The 20,059-nt window shown below is 45.4% G+C and overlaps 1 protein-coding gene across 10 annotated transcripts in view; it reads right to left on the reverse strand.

Annotated features, from left to right (window-relative positions):
- Positions 1–20,059, reverse strand: part of tns3 (tensin 3) — a 532,570-nt gene that overhangs the window by 18,315 nt on the left and 494,196 nt on the right. For all 10 annotated transcript variants that reach the window (XM_085988093.1, XM_085988094.1, XM_085988102.1 and 7 more), the window contains 3 exons: positions 18,076–18,250; positions 6,510–7,201; positions 3,848–3,946 (listed from right to left, as the gene is read on the reverse strand). In XM_085988093.1, the coding sequence (XP_085844219.1) occupies positions 3,848–3,946; positions 6,510–7,201; positions 18,076–18,250 (966 nt within the window). The remainder of the gene's footprint in view (positions 1–3,847; positions 3,947–6,509; positions 7,202–18,075; positions 18,251–20,059) is intronic.

Here is a 20,059-nt window from a genome sequence, read left to right on the forward strand (position 1 = left end):
ACACGAGCTTCAATCTTCAAAGGGAAGGGGTTCGGAGCTCTCAAAAGTTTGGGGAATAGTTGAGGTTGCAACACAGATTTTACGGGGCTGCCGAAAGTACGCTGAATCACGTCAATGTGAACTACAGAATGTTGAAACAGCTGCTCCAGTAGAAGGATTGAATAGCCCGATCAATCAATCCCCGATGGAAGGGGAAGTATTGGAATCACAAATGAGGTCATTAGTGAAGGATTGGCAGGAAACCCAGGAAGAGCGGGATGAATATGAACGCATGAAGAAATCTCTTCAGGAAAGATGTCTAGGGAGGTCATTAGTGAAGGATTGGCAGGAAACCCAGGAAGAGCGGGATGAATATGAACGCATGAAGAAGTCTCTTCAGGAAAGATGTCTAGGGAGGGAACAACAGTCGGCTAACGTCCAGTTGGGTAAAGAAGAAGTAGCAGGCCCTCTCGCTAGACTAGCTCAGGACGACACCGAATATTACCATGACCTGTTGAGTGACACGGAATATTACGATGACTTGGTCTGCCCAGCTTGTGATGAAAACTCCCAAAGTGCAGAAATCAGGATGAAGCACTTAAAGTCTAAGGAACATAGGGAGATGGTGGCACTACAGCTGGCAGCGGATAAGGGAGCCCCGAGAGTCTCCAAGAAGCAGAAAAGAAAAAGACGAAGCAGAAGACGATAACCATCTAAATCATTATCACTTCTATCAGATCATGCACGTGGGCCCTACGAAGGGGGCCAAATCAGTTGGAAAGTAGGAAAAATTACCAAGGCAGTCCAGCTGTTTGTAAAAGTCAGCACTGCTGGTTCAGCAGGACGGAAGTTCAAGCTGTTAAGCCAAGGGAAAGACTATTGGATGAGTCACGCTAGAAATGTGAACCGGCTACACCACAGAGATGTTGTTCGGACCGAGTCAAGACCAGAGACTGAATCTGTGAACTGTTCCCGCAGAGACTGAATCTGTGAACTGTTTCCCGCAGAGACTATATCTGTGAATTGTTTTACATGAAGTTGATTATATGTTATGTTTAATGGGGAATAAGTATGTTGTAAGCTAAAAAGGGAGGATTGTAGTGTATGTACCCGTCTACCTTTAAGAGAACTATTGTATGTAACCGTTCACCTTTAAGAGAACTATTTTAGGTGTGGCACTACTTTGTTTGGCTTCTGTATACTGTAATACCGACGGTGACCACACCAGTATATAAGTGTTGTGTCAGGATTTATTGGGCAGATTCGCCCTGACCTTCGAATAGTAAAGTCCTGTTTTAAGTTACTCTGGTAGTCTGTGTATTAATTAACTAAACAACCCACAGACTTTACACTTACCTTCAGCGACTGGTGCACAAGGACACCCAGGTCTCTTTGCACTTCCCCTTCTCCCAATCTATTGCCATTCAAATAATAATCTGCCTTCCTGTTTTTGACACCAAAGTGGATAACCTCACATTTATCCACATTATAGTGCATTTGCCATGTTTCTGCCCAATCACCCAACCTGTCCAAATCGTACTGGAGTTTCCCGACATCCTCCTCGCAGCTTACCTTCCCGCCCAGCTTTGTGTCGTCTGCAAATTTGGAGATATTACATCCAATTCCCTCGTCCAGATCATTAATATATATTGTGAACAGCTGGGGTCCTAGGACCGATCCTTGCGGTACCCCACTAGTCACTGCCTGCCACTCGGAAAACGACCCGTTTATTCCAACTCTTTGCCTTCTGTCCGCCAACCAGTTCTCTATCCAAGTCAATACCTTGCCCCCAATCCCATGTGCCTTAATTTTGCACGCTAATCTCTTGTGTGGGACCTTATCGAAAGCCTTCTGAAAGTCCAAATGCACCACATCCACTGGTTCTCCCCTATCTATTTTACCAGTTACATCCTCAAAAAATTCCAGTAGATTAGTCAAGCATGATTTACCTTTGACTTTGTCCGATCCTGTCACTGCTTTCCAAGTGCTCTGCTATTACATCTTTTATAATAGACTCTAGCATTTTCCCCACTACCGATGTCAGGCTTACCGGTCTATAATTCCCCGCTTTTTCTCTACCACCTTTTTTGAATAGTTGGGTAACATTAGCTACCCTCCAATCCATGGGTACCGTTCCAGAGTCTATCGAGTTCTGGAAGATGACCAGTAATGCATCTACTATCTCTAGGGCCACTTCCTTAAGTACCCTGGGATGTAGACCATCAGGCCCTGGGGATTTATCGGCCTTCAGTCCCATCAATTTTCCTAACACCATTTTCCTACAAATACTGATTTCTTTCAGTTCCTCTCTTTCATCAGACCCTATGTTCCCCGGCATCTCTGGGAGGTTATTTGTGTCCTCCTTTGTGAAGACAGAACCAAAGTATGTATTTAGTTGGTCTGCCATTTCCTTGTTTCCCATTATAAATTCCCCTGATTCTGACTGTAAGGGACCTACGCTTGACTTCACTAATCTTTTTCTCTTCACATATCTATAAAAGCTTTTAGTCAGTTTTTATGTTCCCTGAAAGCTTACTCTCATATTCTATTTTCCCTTTCTTAATTAATCCCTTTGTCCTCCTTTGTTGACTCCTAAACTGCTCCCAATCCTCAGGATTATTGCTTTTTCTAGCCAATTTATATGTCCTCTCCTTGGATCTTATGCTATCCCGAATTTCCCTTGTTAGCCACGGTTGAGTCACCTTTTTTGTTTTATTTTTATGCCAAACTGGGATGAACAAATTCTGTAGCTCATCCATTCGGTCTTTGAATGTTTGCCATTGCCTATCCACTGTCAACCCTTTGAGCGCCATTCCCCACTCAATCCTACCCAACTCGCTCCTCAGACCATCGTAGTTTCCTTTATTTAAATTGAGGACCCTTGTCTCTGAGTCAACAGCAGGCGTAAGGCCTGCTTTTACAAGGTAAGTGGTGAATTAATTAAAATTAAAACATTTTTTCCACAGGTTTATTATTTTTAAATACTTTAAAGCAAGGTAAGTTTATTTTTAGCCCCATTAGAAAATAAAATTACTTTTTTCAAAAATTTAAATTATTGTTTAAAATAGTTATTTCATGTAATTTATAGTTTATTTAAAAAATGTGATTTTTTTTTTTTAAATTTATTTGGAGATTTAGTGCTGTTTTGGGGCCGTAGTATTTATAAGTCTTGACAGCATTTCCAGTCAGACTTATGAATGGAGCATTCCCTGCTCCGATTGGCTCCCCATGGCCCACGTGATCCCAGGGGATGCATCGAACTAACTGCACCCCTAGGATACGCAAGCAATGCGCGCCGGCAGCTGGACCAGGCCCCGGATCGGAATCCCACAGGGGCCCACAGCTCAACGGCCGGCGCGCAAGGTAAGTGCAGATCGGGGGCTTGCACCCGCGGGAAGCCCCCGACCCGAATTTCTGGGCAATTGTATCGCATCTCATTCCACATGTATATTAATACCTAACTCATCCCCTCCACCATTTCCATTGGCCTACCTGTGGAGTAACTGATTTTGTTTTAAAAGGCCAATAACCTGTGGGCCTTTGATCCTGGCATAAATGCTGAGATTCACCCGTCGGTGATACTGCTCAGTTTTGAGAGGTCTGGGTGATGCCATCTCATGTTAATACTAATAGCAGGCGCCTGTGCTACTAGGGATACAAGTCAGGTGCTCACCATGGCAGAGCGTGCTGGGGGTGGAATTAATTTTGCTCTATGGACAAGTGCAATTAGATCACTTGAGATGCTGCTTAGTCCAGTCTCTCCACAGTCTCATTTTTACTGGACGCTTCTTCTGGGGTGGTTCACGATAACACAAAAGATCTCTTACAGATTCAGAATTGGTTGAAACAGAATGTGTCGGTGCCTCACCTTGTTCACGTGAGATCTCTGGCTTATACCAAAACTTGGACGTGTCTTGTACAAATTTTACAGTGACGTGTTTGTCAGACGAGAAACCAGTATCTGCAACTAGAGTGAAAAAATATCAAATACATGGAAAATGTGCTACTTTCTAATTTCAGCTTTGACTTCATACTTGCAAAAACGAACACACAATACGATAGTCAAAAATTATTCAGATTACATGGGTCCATTTTGCAACACAAATCACAAAAATCATGCCTCATCAGCGTTAAAACAATTATAAACACTTAACAGTTTTGTCACAGTTCTTTAGCCTTATTCAACTTTAACAAATAATCACTCATGTGGCAACAACACACACCTATCCTTACCCTGGAGTTCATAACTGTCATAAGATCTTCTAATGAGTAGCAGGAAACATTAAGATTGATAGTGAACAGATGTTTAAATATCACAGTAAAGCATTCGGACTCTTGTTTACTTCACGAGTAGCTGAGCCTTACAGACCAGGACAGCCCACGTTCAACCGCTGTTTTACGCTGCGCGTTAGCTGATCTCAGCCAGGACAATAATCGGGCTGTTAGAATTAGCCTCATCCCCCATTGGATTAAGGAAGGAAAAACTAACTATGGTTCACTCTCCTGATCATCGCCTGCTGAAAGTGTGTTTGGATTTCGGGCCAGGAAAGGATTGAACTGAAAAATCTCCTAATGCTCGATGTTGGGGCTCACACATAAATAACAATCATATGGACAAGATAACAGAGGGTGCCAGGCATCCCTGGAACTACATCCCAGCAAGGTATCAATGGCTTCAGGAGGAGGAGGTGGGAGTGCCGAAAAATAAAACAAAACATCAACGCCTTCCGGAGAGGAGGGAGTGGGTGTGGAGAGAAATAAAAGGAGCACCATAGAGCTTTCAAAATGAACGGAGGGCAAACTGACAATGCAGTATCACTCGCACCAATATTACAGCAACACTACCACTGCTAGAGGCAGAACCCGACACTAGAAACAACTTCAAATCACATTCCCATCATGTCTTGATGCAGTCCTCCAGCTTTTAGGTGATGAAAGTTAAGGTAATAGAACAGCTGTCGATTTTACACTGGAGTGGTGTTTAATTCTAATGTCAGGCAGCACAGAGCACATTCCCATGTTTCAAAATATAAGTCAGTTCTTCAGGTAAAATCAGATGCAGCATCAGTACTGAGTAACCCTTATGGCCCAAACTTTTAAGATTAACGCTAATCTCGTACCTTTCTGAATTCCACTCCATGAGCTTAGTTCTCCTGTAGCTCAACTAATGCTTTTGGGAAGTAAATTACCTTCACAGCCATCAAAATATTCATACAATACATCTTAAAAACTGACATTCTGATCTTGAATGTTGTATGAGAATACAAGAGGAAAGTACAAGAGCTGAACGTTTAGAACTGGCCATTTTAAGTTAACTGTCAAAAGCTCAGCTTACACATTCAGACAGTTCTGATGAAGGATTTACTGTACACCAGAAACATTAACTTGTCCATCTTTTTACTAATGCTGACTGGCCTGCTATGTGTTTTTTTTTAGCATATTGTTTATATTTCAGACACTCAGGACATTTTTTTTTCTCGAAAAGTTATGATTGCTGGGAGCCGCCAGAAAGAAAATCTTTATTCATTCTGCACCCCACAGAATGTAAGCCCTGTCTTCAAGATGAAGGGCTATGTCCACAGCCCCCGGAATTCCCCAGGCAGAGGGTGAAATTCTATAGTAAGGATTTCTTGTAATTTGCAGTAATTGGAAACATCTGTTTCCTGTACACAACCAACATTAAAGTTTTTTTTTTAAAAAGCTGACAAAAACTGCCCTCATTAGAGAAGGGAGTGCACAACATGCTTGGTGGGGTCTAAACTCGAACCAGCAGCAAGCCATCACAAAGCTTGCATTGCTTAAGTAAACTTACCGTGACAAGGCTGCAACTATTTTAGCTCCAACTCTTGCAGATTATGGAAGAGAATTTTCAGAACGGCTAGCAAACATCTACAATTTCTGTGGTAATGTTACTGTAATATAATAATAAACTCTGTCTCAAACTCCATGGCCATTGGTATCCTACAGATCCTGACTATATTGTTAAACTGCTCCTAAACGGTGTATACATACATTTAAAATAATCACCGTACTTTATGGTGAACACAAGGAACAGCAGTGAGAGTTACATCTTAGCACACTTGATTGGGAAAGCACAGCTCACTCCCAAAATAATTGTCCCCATTTGGATTCCAGTCAGGTTAAGCTGCTGCCAACTAAATACATCGGGGGGAACAAAAAGCAAAGCACGTCAATTCAGGGTGTTCAATGCTCCTTTTACATTACAATAGTAGCAGCAGCCGTGTAATGTAAACAAGATGGAGCTGCGGCCTCCAGAGGAGGTAGTTTTCTGGCCGTGGGTGGGCTGGGTGCTCAGCATGTGGTTTTCCAAATCTGCCCTGGAGAAGGTCGGCAGCCAAAAGTGAAAGTCAATTATTATATAAATAAAAGGATTATTAATTCTCTGTAACAGACTGGATATCGAAAGTCAAGTATATTTAAATAAAAGGATTATTAATTCCCTGCAAACATGGTTGTATATGGAATCTTTTAAACAACTCAATATTAGAAAAGAAAACCACAGCACTTACCTTGTACAACAGAAGCACTTATGACTTTGGAAAAGTCAGGAAGGACACTGGGGAATGGAATGCTGATTGTACTTCCACTGTGGGGACTTGAAAAGCCACTTGAAGCTGGTGAGATGGAGGCAAATGAATGCTCTCCCTCAGAAACCCTCTTCTTCTCTGGCAGTGGTGGGTGCACATTCAGACTCAAAGCATCATTCATCAGTGTTGCGCTGTTTTGTGCCTGCCCATTAACTGCTGTAAGTACTCCCTCTTGCAGACTACCATTGGCCAGGAAACCAGTCGCTGAGGAATTCATGTTCGAAGCGGTGTTATTTGATCGTATGTTGTTAGATAGTATGGCTTGTTTTCCATCATACTGGGGTCCACTGTTGACACTGTAGTTCAGGTAACCCTGGTTACTAGAATCTGCAGGCAAAGGATGCAATGTGGGGGTTGTTCCAGCACTGCCTTGTTGTAGGTTTGAAGCGAGGCTCTCAGAAATACTCATGTGAATAGAGCGGCTGTTAGGAGAGACAACTTGTGATCCTGGAGAAGGAAACTGTGACGAGATAGAGGTCTCCCGTAGTGGACTCCCAGAGTTAACAGAAAACTCTGAGGATCCAAGGTAGCTTCCCGTTGATCTGCTAACCCCAGTTACAGTTGACTGAGGAGAAAACGCTCCTTTCTGGGCACTCTCCAACCAGGCAGGTGGGCTATCGGAGAGAAAAGAAATAATGTAAGTAAGAAAAACAAATAAAGCACTTATTAGCATATAAACCCAAGTATGAAACCTCCCTCATCTTTGCCTCTTCGTATTTTGAAGAACTGGATTATATCCCCTCTCAAGCGCTGTTTCTATGAGCATCTCATTTAGCTATCTATTCTCAAAATCTACCATTAAAATGAATGAAAATCATTTATAAAAATCAATCTCATTAAGCGGTCCAGTGCTTTAGCTACTAGGATGCGAGTTTTGTGGTTTGCTTGGCAACTCAGATTCACTTCAATTCCGTGGAAAACCCAATATCTCATTCATAGTGGAATCACTGATGAATTTCAGCCTCTAAGTGTAGAGTATAAACATAGAGTCATTTGATCATGAACAAATATATTGAAGTGTTTAATCAACAAGCATTGTCTAATTTGGCAGCACTACCGTAAGCCATTGCAACTCAGAATCTGGAAATACCAAATGTTCAGCTCAATCTGGTTGATTTTTACCACCAGAGTATGGATACAAAGAGTGTTCAGGCTAATCTATTAGTAGAAAAGCAAAATACTGCAGATGCTGGAAATCTGAAATAAAAACAGAAAATGCTGGAAATACTCAGCGGGTCAGGCAGCATCTGACAAAGGGTCATCGAACTGAAACGTTAACTCTGTTTCTCTCTCCACAGATGCTGCCTGACCTGCTGAGTATTTCCAGCATTTTCTGTAATCTATTAGTAGGACTTTGCATCAATATTTAGCATTGTCTATTCTCAAAATCTACCATTAAAATGAATGAAAGTCATACTTAAAAATTAATCCAGTCACTTCGGGTGCCGAGTAGATTGCTCCCAGAGTTCTCCCTTTTTTTCATGCGAGCCTAGACCAGGAAGACGCAGAACACTGGCAGCCCAACTGCAGTCCTTGCAATGTTTGTTTGCAACCTTCACCACTTAATTTCCACCCAACCTGTTGTTTTGAGAGTTGCAGGTTCCTGCTGTGTTCTCACCCACCCTCCCGTCCACATCAGTTTGCCAGTGAGCAGCGAGTTCTTTTTTTTAAATGCCAGTCCTGCCGACAGAGATGCGAGGCCTGGTGGCCTGGGTTCAAACACTAGACTTGGACTGTGGGCATATTCAAGTTGGAATAAAATGGAGAAAGAAAGCTGGCATGTTGGTTGACAAGCAGAGGGGACTGGAATAGATTTTGGAGAGAGACAGAGATTAACTGGGAAGGAAATTGGGTCCAAGTTAAATGCATTTAAATATAAGGTTCAAATGCTGTCATTATTTTTTGTGGGCATTTTTTTTCCTTTTGTTTGATGGTAGGATGTGTTTTTTTTGTAGACGTTCTGCGGGTTTTATTTTGGAATGTGGGAAGGAAGCACCATCTATCTGTTTTTCTGTTGTGCTGCGGGAACTGCGGAATGTGACTGCTGTTGACGGCATACTTTATTTACCCTGTGTTAAGGAGCTCCACCCAGCATTTACAAGAAAAAAAGCTTTCTGCTTTTATGAGCGCTTTGTGAAGGCCAACCTCGTTTGCATTGGGCTTGCGTGGGGAGAAGGTTGGCTTATGCATCATGGTTGGCTTTGTTTTTTGGTGTAAATTGCTGTGGGGAGAGGTACGTAGCTGTTGTTCAGCAAAGGCTGTATGGGGGGGGAGAAGCTCCACAGGGGCTCTCCTGCCGTAACTTCGTCAGAAGAGCTACGGGGACCCCCATGAATATGGCATAAAGGCATTTTATGCTGTTCTTCCGGGGTTTCCATGGCTCTTCCATCAAAGTTACAATGGACACGTTGAAGAACCCCCAGAAAATTCACCCCCGGCCCTGTGTGAATACCCTGTGTGAATATTTTATTTATAAAGTAGTTTATTGAAAGATAAAGAAATGGCTACAAAAATTGATCAGAAAAAAAAAAGCAAAAATGTAAAGAAATGAAGAGCAGCAAAATGAAACAGCGCTCTGGAAGAAGGGCCAGAAAGAAATGAAGCAAGTGCACAGTCTCAGCCCAGTCATTCCGCTACAAAAAGTGAAGCCCATTCCCACAGTGACATCCACTATTATATTTTACAGAAATCCTGGTGACAACCCTGAAGTAGCTCTTGAGCAACTCACCAGGCTGTATCCCACCTCGGCAGTGAAGCCTAGATTTTCTAATCGGGGTTACCTCAAACGTGAGCACAAATTGGCCAATCCTGATCAGAAAAGTGAGTAGAGTTCTGTAACTTTGGATCTCTTCCCACTGTTTTTCCACACATAATTTCCTGTGGGCTGGGAATGCGGTTATTGGAAGTGTCTGCTTCAAACAAGTGGGAGCTTTATTTGAAAATTAATTTACAGCACAGCATCTTGCATGCCATTTCAAAGTCATTTCTAAATCCTGCGCACCCATGGTTGCCAGGTAATGGTAATGATATGGGAAGTCAGGGAAAGGACACAGTAACATTGAAGCACTGGCTTAATATCCAGTGGGGGAGAAATTGGGTATGTAGCGCCACCTATTAGCGCCTAAAGAGGGCAGTCAGTAGCTGTAGCACCATTGGCCGCGCCTCCCGCGATATTCAGCGGGGGCGCTAATGGTAATGGTGGCGTTAGCCTGTTGCGCTGCGCCGCCACCGATGTCATCGGTGTGCGCAGCGCCCCATAGCGAACGGCGCTGTTCAGTGGCGCAAGTCAAGGTGGAGGTGCAGGGCGGCCGCCTTTTTCGGCGGCCGCCTGCCAACACCTTCGTCCCCGGCCTCCTGAGCCCCCCCCACCCCCCACCCCGCCCCGGCATTGCCGGCTGTTTTCTGAGAGCCCGGCACTTCTCCTCGGTGCCGGGCTCTTTTGCTGGCACTCGCGATCGGGGATCGCGCTGTTGCAGGCCCCTCCCCCTTAACAATGGGAGGAAGGCCTGCAATACCGCAGCGTGCCGTGCCGCAGTGTGTGGCGCTGCGGCACGTTGCGCTGCAATATTCAGTTTCAGCGCCCTAAGAGGGACGCGGAGCGCCTCGAGCCTTGCCCCGTCTCCCTCTAGGGGCGCTGAAACTGAATTTCTGACATTCGTTAATGCTCCGAACACTGTGCAAAAATCAGCGCCTAGGCGAACTTGGCGCCTCAACCCAATTTCTAGGCCAGTATGTTTGAATTTTTGCACGTCTTTTCAGGTTGCTGAGGAAACTAAAGTACCAGTGAACGCCAGAAAATATTATACTAGGCAGCCCTTTTCAGGACAAACATACAGAAGAAAGAAAAGCTATGCTGTTTAGGTGGTATGATAACACTGGTAACTAATCCTATACTCCCTCGATAGTAACTTAGACAGCAAATAAAGTAGGCAGGAACAAACAGGAGCGAGAGCACACAAGAGATAAAGCACAGATTAGAAATGGACAGTCAGCTCAAAAGAATGTGCCCTAGCTATGCTCTGGTTATATAGTGAGCCCTTTAGCACAAAGCCATGCAACACACCACTTATATCCAAGTAAACTAAGTGCTTCCAGAGTTGGGGCAGCAGGCCTGCGCAAAACCCACCAAAGGCTTTAAACATTGTACAAAATACAATATACAGTCATGATTGATAATGCTCATTACCAGCCCCGGACATACTTGTCACCAAAACACGATTAAAAATGTTGCCTTTGCAAACCTAAAAAGAAACATAAGGACCTGGATTTTGGGTCAAGAATAATGGTAAGGCTAACAGCACTCACCGTTATTATGGAGTAAATCGGACAGCAACTTCTGGAGTCCACACATGTGCAGTTAAACACGGAAATCTGGAAGTTGCGGTCTGATTTACCCTGCTCCTCCACAAGCTTTGCTGCACTGGTACATCGCCGATAGACTCGGCATTGAATCCATGCAAGTTGTGGTACTTACCCGCTAGTTACCCACTAAACACGCCAGAAAAAAGTTAGGGCTGGTGCATTCAGATGGAAGTGAATTTTTAACGGTGTGGCAAGTCATAATTAATGCCAGTAACCTCTCTGGCCCTGAAAATTTACTTTTACAAGTATGGAGTCTTATTACTTCAGAATTTAACTATTGTTGGAGATTTAAAAAAATTAAAAATTTAAACAATTAAAAAAAACATTTTCCTTTCTGTCTCTTATCTCCCTCAATTCCATCTTTCTCCTTATTTTGCTTTCTGTACATGATTTTAAAATGAATTGAATATTCTAATTTATACTTCCTGGCTTAGACACTGTGGGCCCGATTTTCCCAAAGGTGCGGGGAATTATCGGGTTCCCCGCCGAATCTAAATGGGTCAGCCAGCTGCACGCAATTTTCCCTCAATTGGCCAATTAAGTTCCAGCGTGTGGGCAGCCTTGCTAAGTATCCATTTCCAGTCAGAAAGCCCCACAATATGATGTCATCATTCGTGGTGCTTTTAAAGTCTCCAGCAAGCTTTTCAACCTCTGCAGGCTTCTCAACCAGTCGTACAGAATGGCAGAGGAGCCTGCACCAGCTGCTGCCAGTGGCAGAGCCCGAGCTGCCGCCAAATTTGATGAGACGTCACTGCAGACATTGGTGGATGGGGTTAGGGCCCACAGGGAGGTCCTCTACCCTCACTCAGGGAGGAAGAGGCCTCCCAAAGAGTCCAGGGCTGCCTGGATGGAAGTGGCTGCAGAGGTGAACTCTCAGGGAGTCACGCGAAGAACCTGGATGCAGTGCAGGAAGCGCTTCCATGGCCTTCACCGTACAGGAAAAGTAAGTAAGTATGAAATTTCCATCACCCTCAACCTGATCCCCATTTCCTTTCCCCAACAGCACTCAGCTTCAGCAATCACTTCCTCCATATCCCACTTCACAGTCACATCCATGCACCCTTACCCATTCCCTCTCTCTCTATGCTCACATTCACATAACTATTCCACCATGCAGCCCTCACACTGCCTCTCACTCTGATGCTTGGAACACAACTGACAACACACAGGGAGGGCCCTTGGTCTTGCAGCCTCACACCATCTTTGTCTCCTTCTAAGTATCTATGCTATGCAATCTCTACACTCACTCCTGCACTCTCACTCAAACTCCACTTGTCTCCCTCATTGCAGGAAAAGAGAGCTCACAATAGGAGAGAGCGAGCGAGGACTGGAGGAGGACCACCCTCAATCGCCCACCTGACCCCCTGGGAGGAAGCTGTGATGGAGATTGCTGGGGCTGATGTGGCTGCGGAAGCTGGGGCAGGAGAGACGGGAGCAAGCCCGCTAGCTGGTGACAGAATAGTTTCCCATCTCTCTCATTGACATAGCATGAGTCGCTGATATGATTCTGAAGCTACATCATTTCGACTTATGAGCATCTGCCAAATCCAATGTGCAAGTAGCCTTGGCATCACATCTCTAACTCTTTCCTTTACTCCCCCACAGGACCATCCGGAGCCCCCGTCCCCACTGCCGAGGAGGAAGAGGCTTTGCAGCCAGATTCCTCAGAGGAAGCTCCAGCCTCTGAGGGCGCAGCGTCAGCAGAAGTAAGCGCACCCAGCACCAGCGCAGACACTCACACCTCGGGGGGGCCTTCGGGACGTAGAGTAGTGTTGTCACCTGGTGTTTCACAGCTCACAAGTGAGCATCAGCAGATTGTGGAGACAGGGACAGCAGTGGAGAGTCCTCGTCGGAGGGCGCAGGCCTCTGCCAGCTCAGCTCAGCTGCATGTCGACCCTATGCCTCTGGGTCCATCTGGAAGAGAGGAGGTGATGGATCTCCATGCACAGATGCAGGAGTCTCTGGCAGGTTTTGTTTCCAGGGTCGCTGCGAGTGTGGAGCAAAAGGAGGAGTCCATGGCGAGCATGAGCATAGCCTTAGCGGAGTCATTGGCGCATGAAAGCATCACAACGGAAAGGATGGCTACCTCCGTGGTAAGGCGGGCTGCGGCCGAGGAGAGGAGGGCTGCGGCCATGGAGGAGCTTAGTCACCAGGGTATTGAAAACATGGTGAGTGCTCAGAATAGAATGACATCTCTTGAGGAGCGATGGGTATCTATTGAGCACCGAAACCAGACCTTCATGGAAGTCCCCCTGAGCAGGACTTCCAGTGCCGAGACGGGTCCCCATGGCCCCCCTGATGTGCAGCAAGGTGCTCTCCAGCCACTTGCAGGCGCTGAGGGGGAGCTGACCCATGAGAGGGAGGTTGTTGGCACACCTCAAGGAAGTGGGGGCTCCTCTCCACGCGCTTACACGTCCATGCCACTTCAGAGCCCTCGGTCAGAGCCCCGCCGGAGTCCACACCCAAATGAGATAGGAGTCTCAACCCCTGCACAGCCGCAGGAGCAGCAGACTGCTGGCGAGCCCTCACAGGCTCGCCACCCCAGAGGACGCCCGCCAAAGGTGTCGAGACAGGAGCAGCAGGAAAGTGAGCAAGGGGCCTCCACATCTGCTGAAGCCACAGGGGTACCACTACGTAGGAGCTCGCGTAAGAGAAAAATAAAGTACCACTAATCAAAAGGGTAGTCACTTGGGTGAAAAGTCTTATATATAGTTTTAATGCCATCAGTTTCCTGTACATAAAAAATCAGGTGGCAACTGCTGCAGTTGTGGCATCTGTCATTTGGCGAATGGGGATATCACATAGAGGCCTTAGGATAACTTGCAGTCAGCAAGCTGGTCAAATAGGTAGAAATGCGCAGGCATGGGCCACTGTCCATGGTCAGTTAAGAAGCAGCGAGGCTACAGTGTTTGATGTACCAGGCTACGCAAATCTGGCCAGGATGAGTGCGTTCCTTGCATTCCGCCCAGCAATGTTCTCGCGCACTGGTGCTGCTGGTTGACGGGCCTCTGCAGGATGCTCGTTTCCGTCCTCCTCCTCCGAGGCGGCTCTGTGAGGAGCCTCTTGGTCCTGCGGAATCTGCAAGCCACGACGCTGTGCCATGTTGTGAAGCACACAACAAACCACGACGATTTTGGAGACCCTGGCTGCTGAGTACTGAAGGGCTCCACCTGATCTATCGAGGCATCTGAAGCGCATCTTTAGCAATCCGATGGCTTGCTCGATAATGCATCTGGTGGAAATGTGGCTGGAGTTGTAGCGCTCCTCAGCTTCGTTGGCTGGTCTCCTCAACGGCGTCATTAGCCAAGAGCGCAGGGCATATCCCTTGTCTCCAAGTAGCCATCCCTGAAGTTCGTTTGGCGGACTGAATAGCGGAGGCACAGAAGACTGGCGCAGTATGAGGGAGTCATGGCAGCTGCCAGGGAACCTGGCACAAACATGCAAAATCACCTTCTTGTGGTCACACACCAGCTGAACGTTAAGGGAGTGGAAGCCCTTGCGGTTGACAAAAACTCCTGGATTGCGATGGGGTGCCCTAAGGGCCACATGTGTGCAGTCAATGATGCCCTGCACCCTTGGAAAGTCTGCCAGCTGAGCTAATCCAAGCGCTCGCGCCCTCACACTTGCACGATCCCTGGTGAAATGGATGTGATTGTGTGCGAGGGCAAAGAGGGCATCGGTGACCTGTTTGATGCAAGTGTGTGCGGCCGCCTGGGAGATGCTGCTGATGATCCCTAGAAGGAGCCCGAGGCATACAAGTTGAGTGCGGTGGTGACTTTGATGGCCACTGGTAAGGAGTGTGGACCTGGTGCTCTGGGCTCCAGGTCTTGCTGCAGCATTGCGCAGATGTCAGTCACAACCTCTCGCGAAAGTCGGAGCCGCCTCTGGCACTGCTGCTCAGTCATGTTGAGGTAGCTGACCCTGTGTCTGCAGACCCTGTTTGGGGGGTATCTCCTGCGCCGACGGCCTTCCATGCGCTGGCCCCTTCTGGCCTGTGCTGCCTCAGGTGGCTGAGCCGCAGCCTGTCGCTCCTGCTGTTGTTGCTGGATCTGCTCCAGCCTCCTCTGCTGTTGGAGATCCTCTAATGCCAAGAAGGGAAGGAACAAAAGGCCTCCCATGCTTCTGGCAGATGCCTCCGTTGAGGAAGCGCTGAGTGAGGGTGGAGAGAGGGGCTTCCCAGGAGCTCACACTGGAGAAGTATGTGAGGCTCCAACCTTCCACAGCTGTGCCTAAGCCTTCAACAAGTTGCCCCAAGCCTGGAGCAACAAGGTCCTGCAGCCTACAAATGCTGTCTGATTAAATCTCTTCAGTCCTGATTTACTTCCAGCTGAAAATAAGCAAGCTGACATTGTTCACGCCAGGTTTCATCAGCGGTGTTCCCACCAGGCATGGTTTAGGTGGGGAAAGGCTAAAAATTGCAAGGGCCCCTTAAAATTGGATTACAGTTGCCAATTATTGCTCATTAGGCTCCGGACGACCAGACCTGCCGGCTGCGGGCGGGACTGATTTGGGTCGCGTTGAAACACCAGGGCGAAAGTCGGGCGGGGCGGGGAATCGGGCGGGGTCGCGACCCCCTATTTCTGCGATTTTCAGCCCCCGCCTGCCTGACGGCTCCAGGAAAATCGGGGCCCGTGTGTCTTAGTGAGGATTCTGTAATCTGATTGGTTGAGGACCGATGCTATAGCTTGCCCCACTCTCACACCCCACAGATCCCCTATAAAGGGCGCCGCGCTGAAATGGATCTCCAAGAACCGTAAATTGCCGCTCAAAAGTCCGCAGGAAGCTGTAAGCATGATGAATGGCGAGCGCTGTTCCTTGGCCACTGACTGCAAAATCCTGGCCAAGATGTCAAGGTCTTGGAGAGGGTGTAGAAGAGATTTACTAGAATGGTACCAGGGATGCAGGACTTCAGATATGTCAGGAGACTAGAGAAGCTGAGATTTCTCTTCTTAACAGCACAGAAGGTTAAAGGCGGAATTTGTTACAGGTGTTCAAAATCATGAAGGGTTTTGTTAGAGTAAATAGGAGAAACTGTTTCCAGTGGCACAGATTTAAGGTGATTGGCAAAAGAACCAGAGGTGACATGAGGAAAAGCAAAATTACATGTGTTATGATGATCTGGAATGCACTGCCTGAAAGGACAGTAGAAGCAGATTCTATAGTAACTTTCAAAAGGGAATTGGATAAATACTTGAAGGGGAAAATTTACAGGGCTATGGAGAAAGAGTAAAGGAGTGGGACTAATTGGATAGCTCTTTCAAAGACCCGGTAGATGCACATAAGAACATAAGAAATAGGAGCAGGAGTAGGCCAATCGGCCCCTCGAGCCTGCTCCGCCATTCAATAAGATTATGGCTGATCCGATCCTAACCGCCAATCTACTATCACAGAACTATCTCCTGAATCTAACAGAATTAGACACACGAAATAGGAGCAGGATCAGGCTACGCGGCCCCTGGGCCCGCTCCGCTACCCACAGGGCCATGACCGATCCGAACCTAGACTCATGTCCAAATTCCTGCCCGCTCCCCGTAACCCTTAATTCCCTTTACTTCTAGGAAACTGTCTATTTCTGTTTTAAATTTATGTAATGATTTAGCTTCTACAGCTTTTTGGGGCAGCATATTCCATGGACCTACCACCCTCTGAGTGAAGTAGTTCCTCCCCACGATGGGCTGAATGGCCTCCTTCTGTGCTGTATCATTCTACGATTCTATGAAATAAAAACTGGTAGGATAAACTACCAGCATGTGCGATATTCTGCCTGATTAATCAAATCTACTCCTGTAGAGAGACTGCAGAATTTAGCTGCCTTTCTATTGGTCATTTAATTCAGCTGGCTCCGAGTATTTAAGCTGTTAAATCCATTTTCCGCAGACCAGATCTTATACCTGGACTCTCAGTTTGACCTGGATCTACTAACAGCATAAACACCAGCTTATAGGTGTTGGGCTCTCTAAATTCCAATATATAAAGCCCTTTATCCTCAAAACTTTGGCAATGAGAGGTTTGTCACAAGGAACAAAAAGTATTTAGCACAGGACAAACAAAGTGGTGCTTTACCACAAGTCTTAGAGCTTTATAATGATGTAGGTGCAGGAGACCATTTATGGCTGTGCCGAATCGAAACATCACGATGACATTTTCACGTTCATGCTCAGCACAAGGTTTCCTCAATCTCTCGAGCTGGGCTAAGCTTCTGTCATGTATGAAGACCGCGGAATAAAGAAGAAAGTGCATTTCCTAATAAATTTAAATTCAGCAGATCCCATTTACCTTTATATTCATATTAGAATAAATTATTAACCCAGCCTGACTGCGTTTGGAAGCGTGAACTCCCCATACTTCTTGTATTATTCCCCAAAAAAGACACACCTCTCTTGTGACAGATCGTCTATTAATATATCAATAGTATAAAACAGGCCTCGTCCAATACACTAGAATGATCCTTTGATCTTCCTTACACTTGCAGGCAACACAGAACCACGGCACACCTTGAAGGCCACTTTGCACTAGTATTCTGGCACCAAGCCTAATAGTATAAATGCTACAGGACTAGTCAGTTACAGTAAAAAAATATTCACAGTAAAAATAAGCAGCATTTCAAAATTTTTAGAATAGTTATATGTGAGGACTGAATAGAAACAAACATTGGGCAAATATGCTCGGTGAAAATCAAGGATTATAACCCGAGCAGCAACAGGTCTTCCAACATTTGACGTAATAGCTTTAAACAAAAAGCTGTGTCTAAGAAGCAATCGGTTTAATGTCAAAATGTTTGACTGTATTTGCACGGCTTCAAAAAAACCTATGTGAATAATAGCCTTCCCCCTGAATCCTGAGACCCCTGGTTCTGAAGTGTGAAGTATTAATAGAAACAAGTACCTTGTGAAATGAATCTCCACAATAAGAAGTTAGGAATATTTATGAACTTACTGAAACCCATATCAATTAAAAAGCATCTGATTTTGGATTAATTCTTTATTTGAGTTTGAATACTGCCAATAAATTCATGTGACTGTAAACCAATTTGCTTTTACACACAAGTTACTACTGCATTTTAACTGGCAGCTGTTGTCATATGAATGTGCGCATACATCTCAAAGTAGTTTTAAGGGTGTCCTACCTATCTGTCCTGGGGGCTTGGCTGCTGGTGGAGACTGAGCACACTGAGCCAAAAGATCGCTGGAAAGTCGGATTAGTCATTGGAATATCACTGCTGTACAGATTCGGGTTCGTCACCACAGTGCTGTCTGATCCCAGGCCTGAATGGTTGATACCTTCCATGTAACTTCGGGGTTCTGTGGAGTAAAGGTACATTTGGTGTAAGCGGCTCAAATATCAGTCTGTTCACTTTTTGTGTCAAGTCCAACAATATTTTACATCATGAAAACAATACGGAACAAATGCATATAAAACCTGGAGTTGCAAGTCACTTACAACACAGAAAGAGTGCTGAGGTCAGTTACAGGTCAACTCAGCATATACCAGGGTTCTAACCTGGAACCTACCCGGTCTGTATGGCTCCGTACTACACTAGATCATGCCTTTACCCACTAAATCGCTGGAGCATGCTACCTAGCATTTACAAATGTTAACTTGCTGATCAATTAAGCTTCTGTATCCCAAACTAATAATATACACTTTGCTAATTTAGCACCTTTTTAAAAAAATGCAGAATATTGTGGGCAGCACGGTGGCATAGTGGTTAGCACTGTTGCCTCACAGCGCCAGGGACCCGGGTTCAAATCCGGCCTCGGGTGACTGTCTGTGTGGAGTTTGCACATTCTCCCTGTGTTTGCGTGGGTTTCCTCCGGGTGCTCCGGTTTCCTCCCACAGTCCAAAGATGTGCGGGTTAGGTTGATTGGCTATGATAAATTGACCCTTAGTGTTAGGGGGATTAAATACGTGGGGTTACGGGGATAGGGTGGGATATGTGTTGGTGTAGGGGTTACAGGGATCGGGTGGGATATGTGTCGGTGCAGGCTCGATGGGCCGAAATGGCCTCTATCTGCACTGTGGGGTTTCTGTGATTCTGTGATTGTGCTTCAGCCATTTCAGATAAATTTCAGATTGTTTTACCAGTTTGTTTGGGGTTGATAACATGTCAAAACTGTTTTCAGTAACAATAGAATTTATTGCACAAGGTGCTTAAGCCAATTATTCATTTTAGATTTACTCACAGACAAATGTGAATTCAGAAATAATTTATGGTTCTCTGCATTCTTCAAATGCTTAATGTTCTGAAGTAGAATTTACAAAATCAAAACCTTTCTATGATTGTTACAGGAAAGGAAGAACATGTTCTGTTCATTCTCAAAACTAAAAGCCTCATACAGCACTCAAAGAGTTAATCTACAGATACAAATAAGAGCCAGACATCTACCTGACAAAATCAGCATTTAAGAAAAGTAAAATCATAACTAAAAAGCATTCTTTTGAGTAAAATCTTGCAAGCGTGTTGACACAAGCACAAAGACGAGATAAAGCTATCTGAAAATCAGTGAAACATGAAGACCGCCCAGATTCCTTACATAGCAAGGATAACTTGCTAACATCAGAGGCTATTCTCCAAGAGAGCGCTTGGAAATGGTTCAAACAGGGGCTTGCATAAGCTTGTATGCCTATTTCATATCAATAGCTTGCCCGTTTATCTACAAAGATGACATGTGTCGGCACGGCTACGAAAAGGTAAAGACACAGGACAGGGACAATTAATAAGACTATTTGGGACAAATTTTGAGAATCACTGGTACATTTCTCAGTATATTTACAAATTAGGGGCAAAGATGCCCCATTAAGTTTTTTTCTTCCCAGCGTACCTATACCACACATGCCATTTGCTGAGAATGTCTTCACAACACCACAAAAAAACTCTCCATGGAGCGACTTCTTCTTTCCAACACTCCAGTCACCGCTGTGAAAGTACTCACTGAATTCCATCCTTTCATAAATTTAAAAAGGGAGGAAAGGACACAGCTGCTTCAGTTTTGGAGAATGTACTACAGGTAATTTCCAAGCTTGGCTAAATTTAAAAAGAAAAATTGTTTTAAAGCAGCGTTCCTCCCAAAATAGGCTCACAAGTCATTTGAAAGCAAATCTCAAGCACA

Source organism: Somniosus microcephalus, chromosome 5, assembly GCF_052327205.1.
Source record: "Somniosus microcephalus isolate GS21.2 chromosome 5, FLI_Smic_1.0, whole genome shotgun sequence".
NCBI classification, from domain to species: Eukaryota; Metazoa; Chordata; class Chondrichthyes; order Squaliformes; family Somniosidae; genus Somniosus; species Somniosus microcephalus.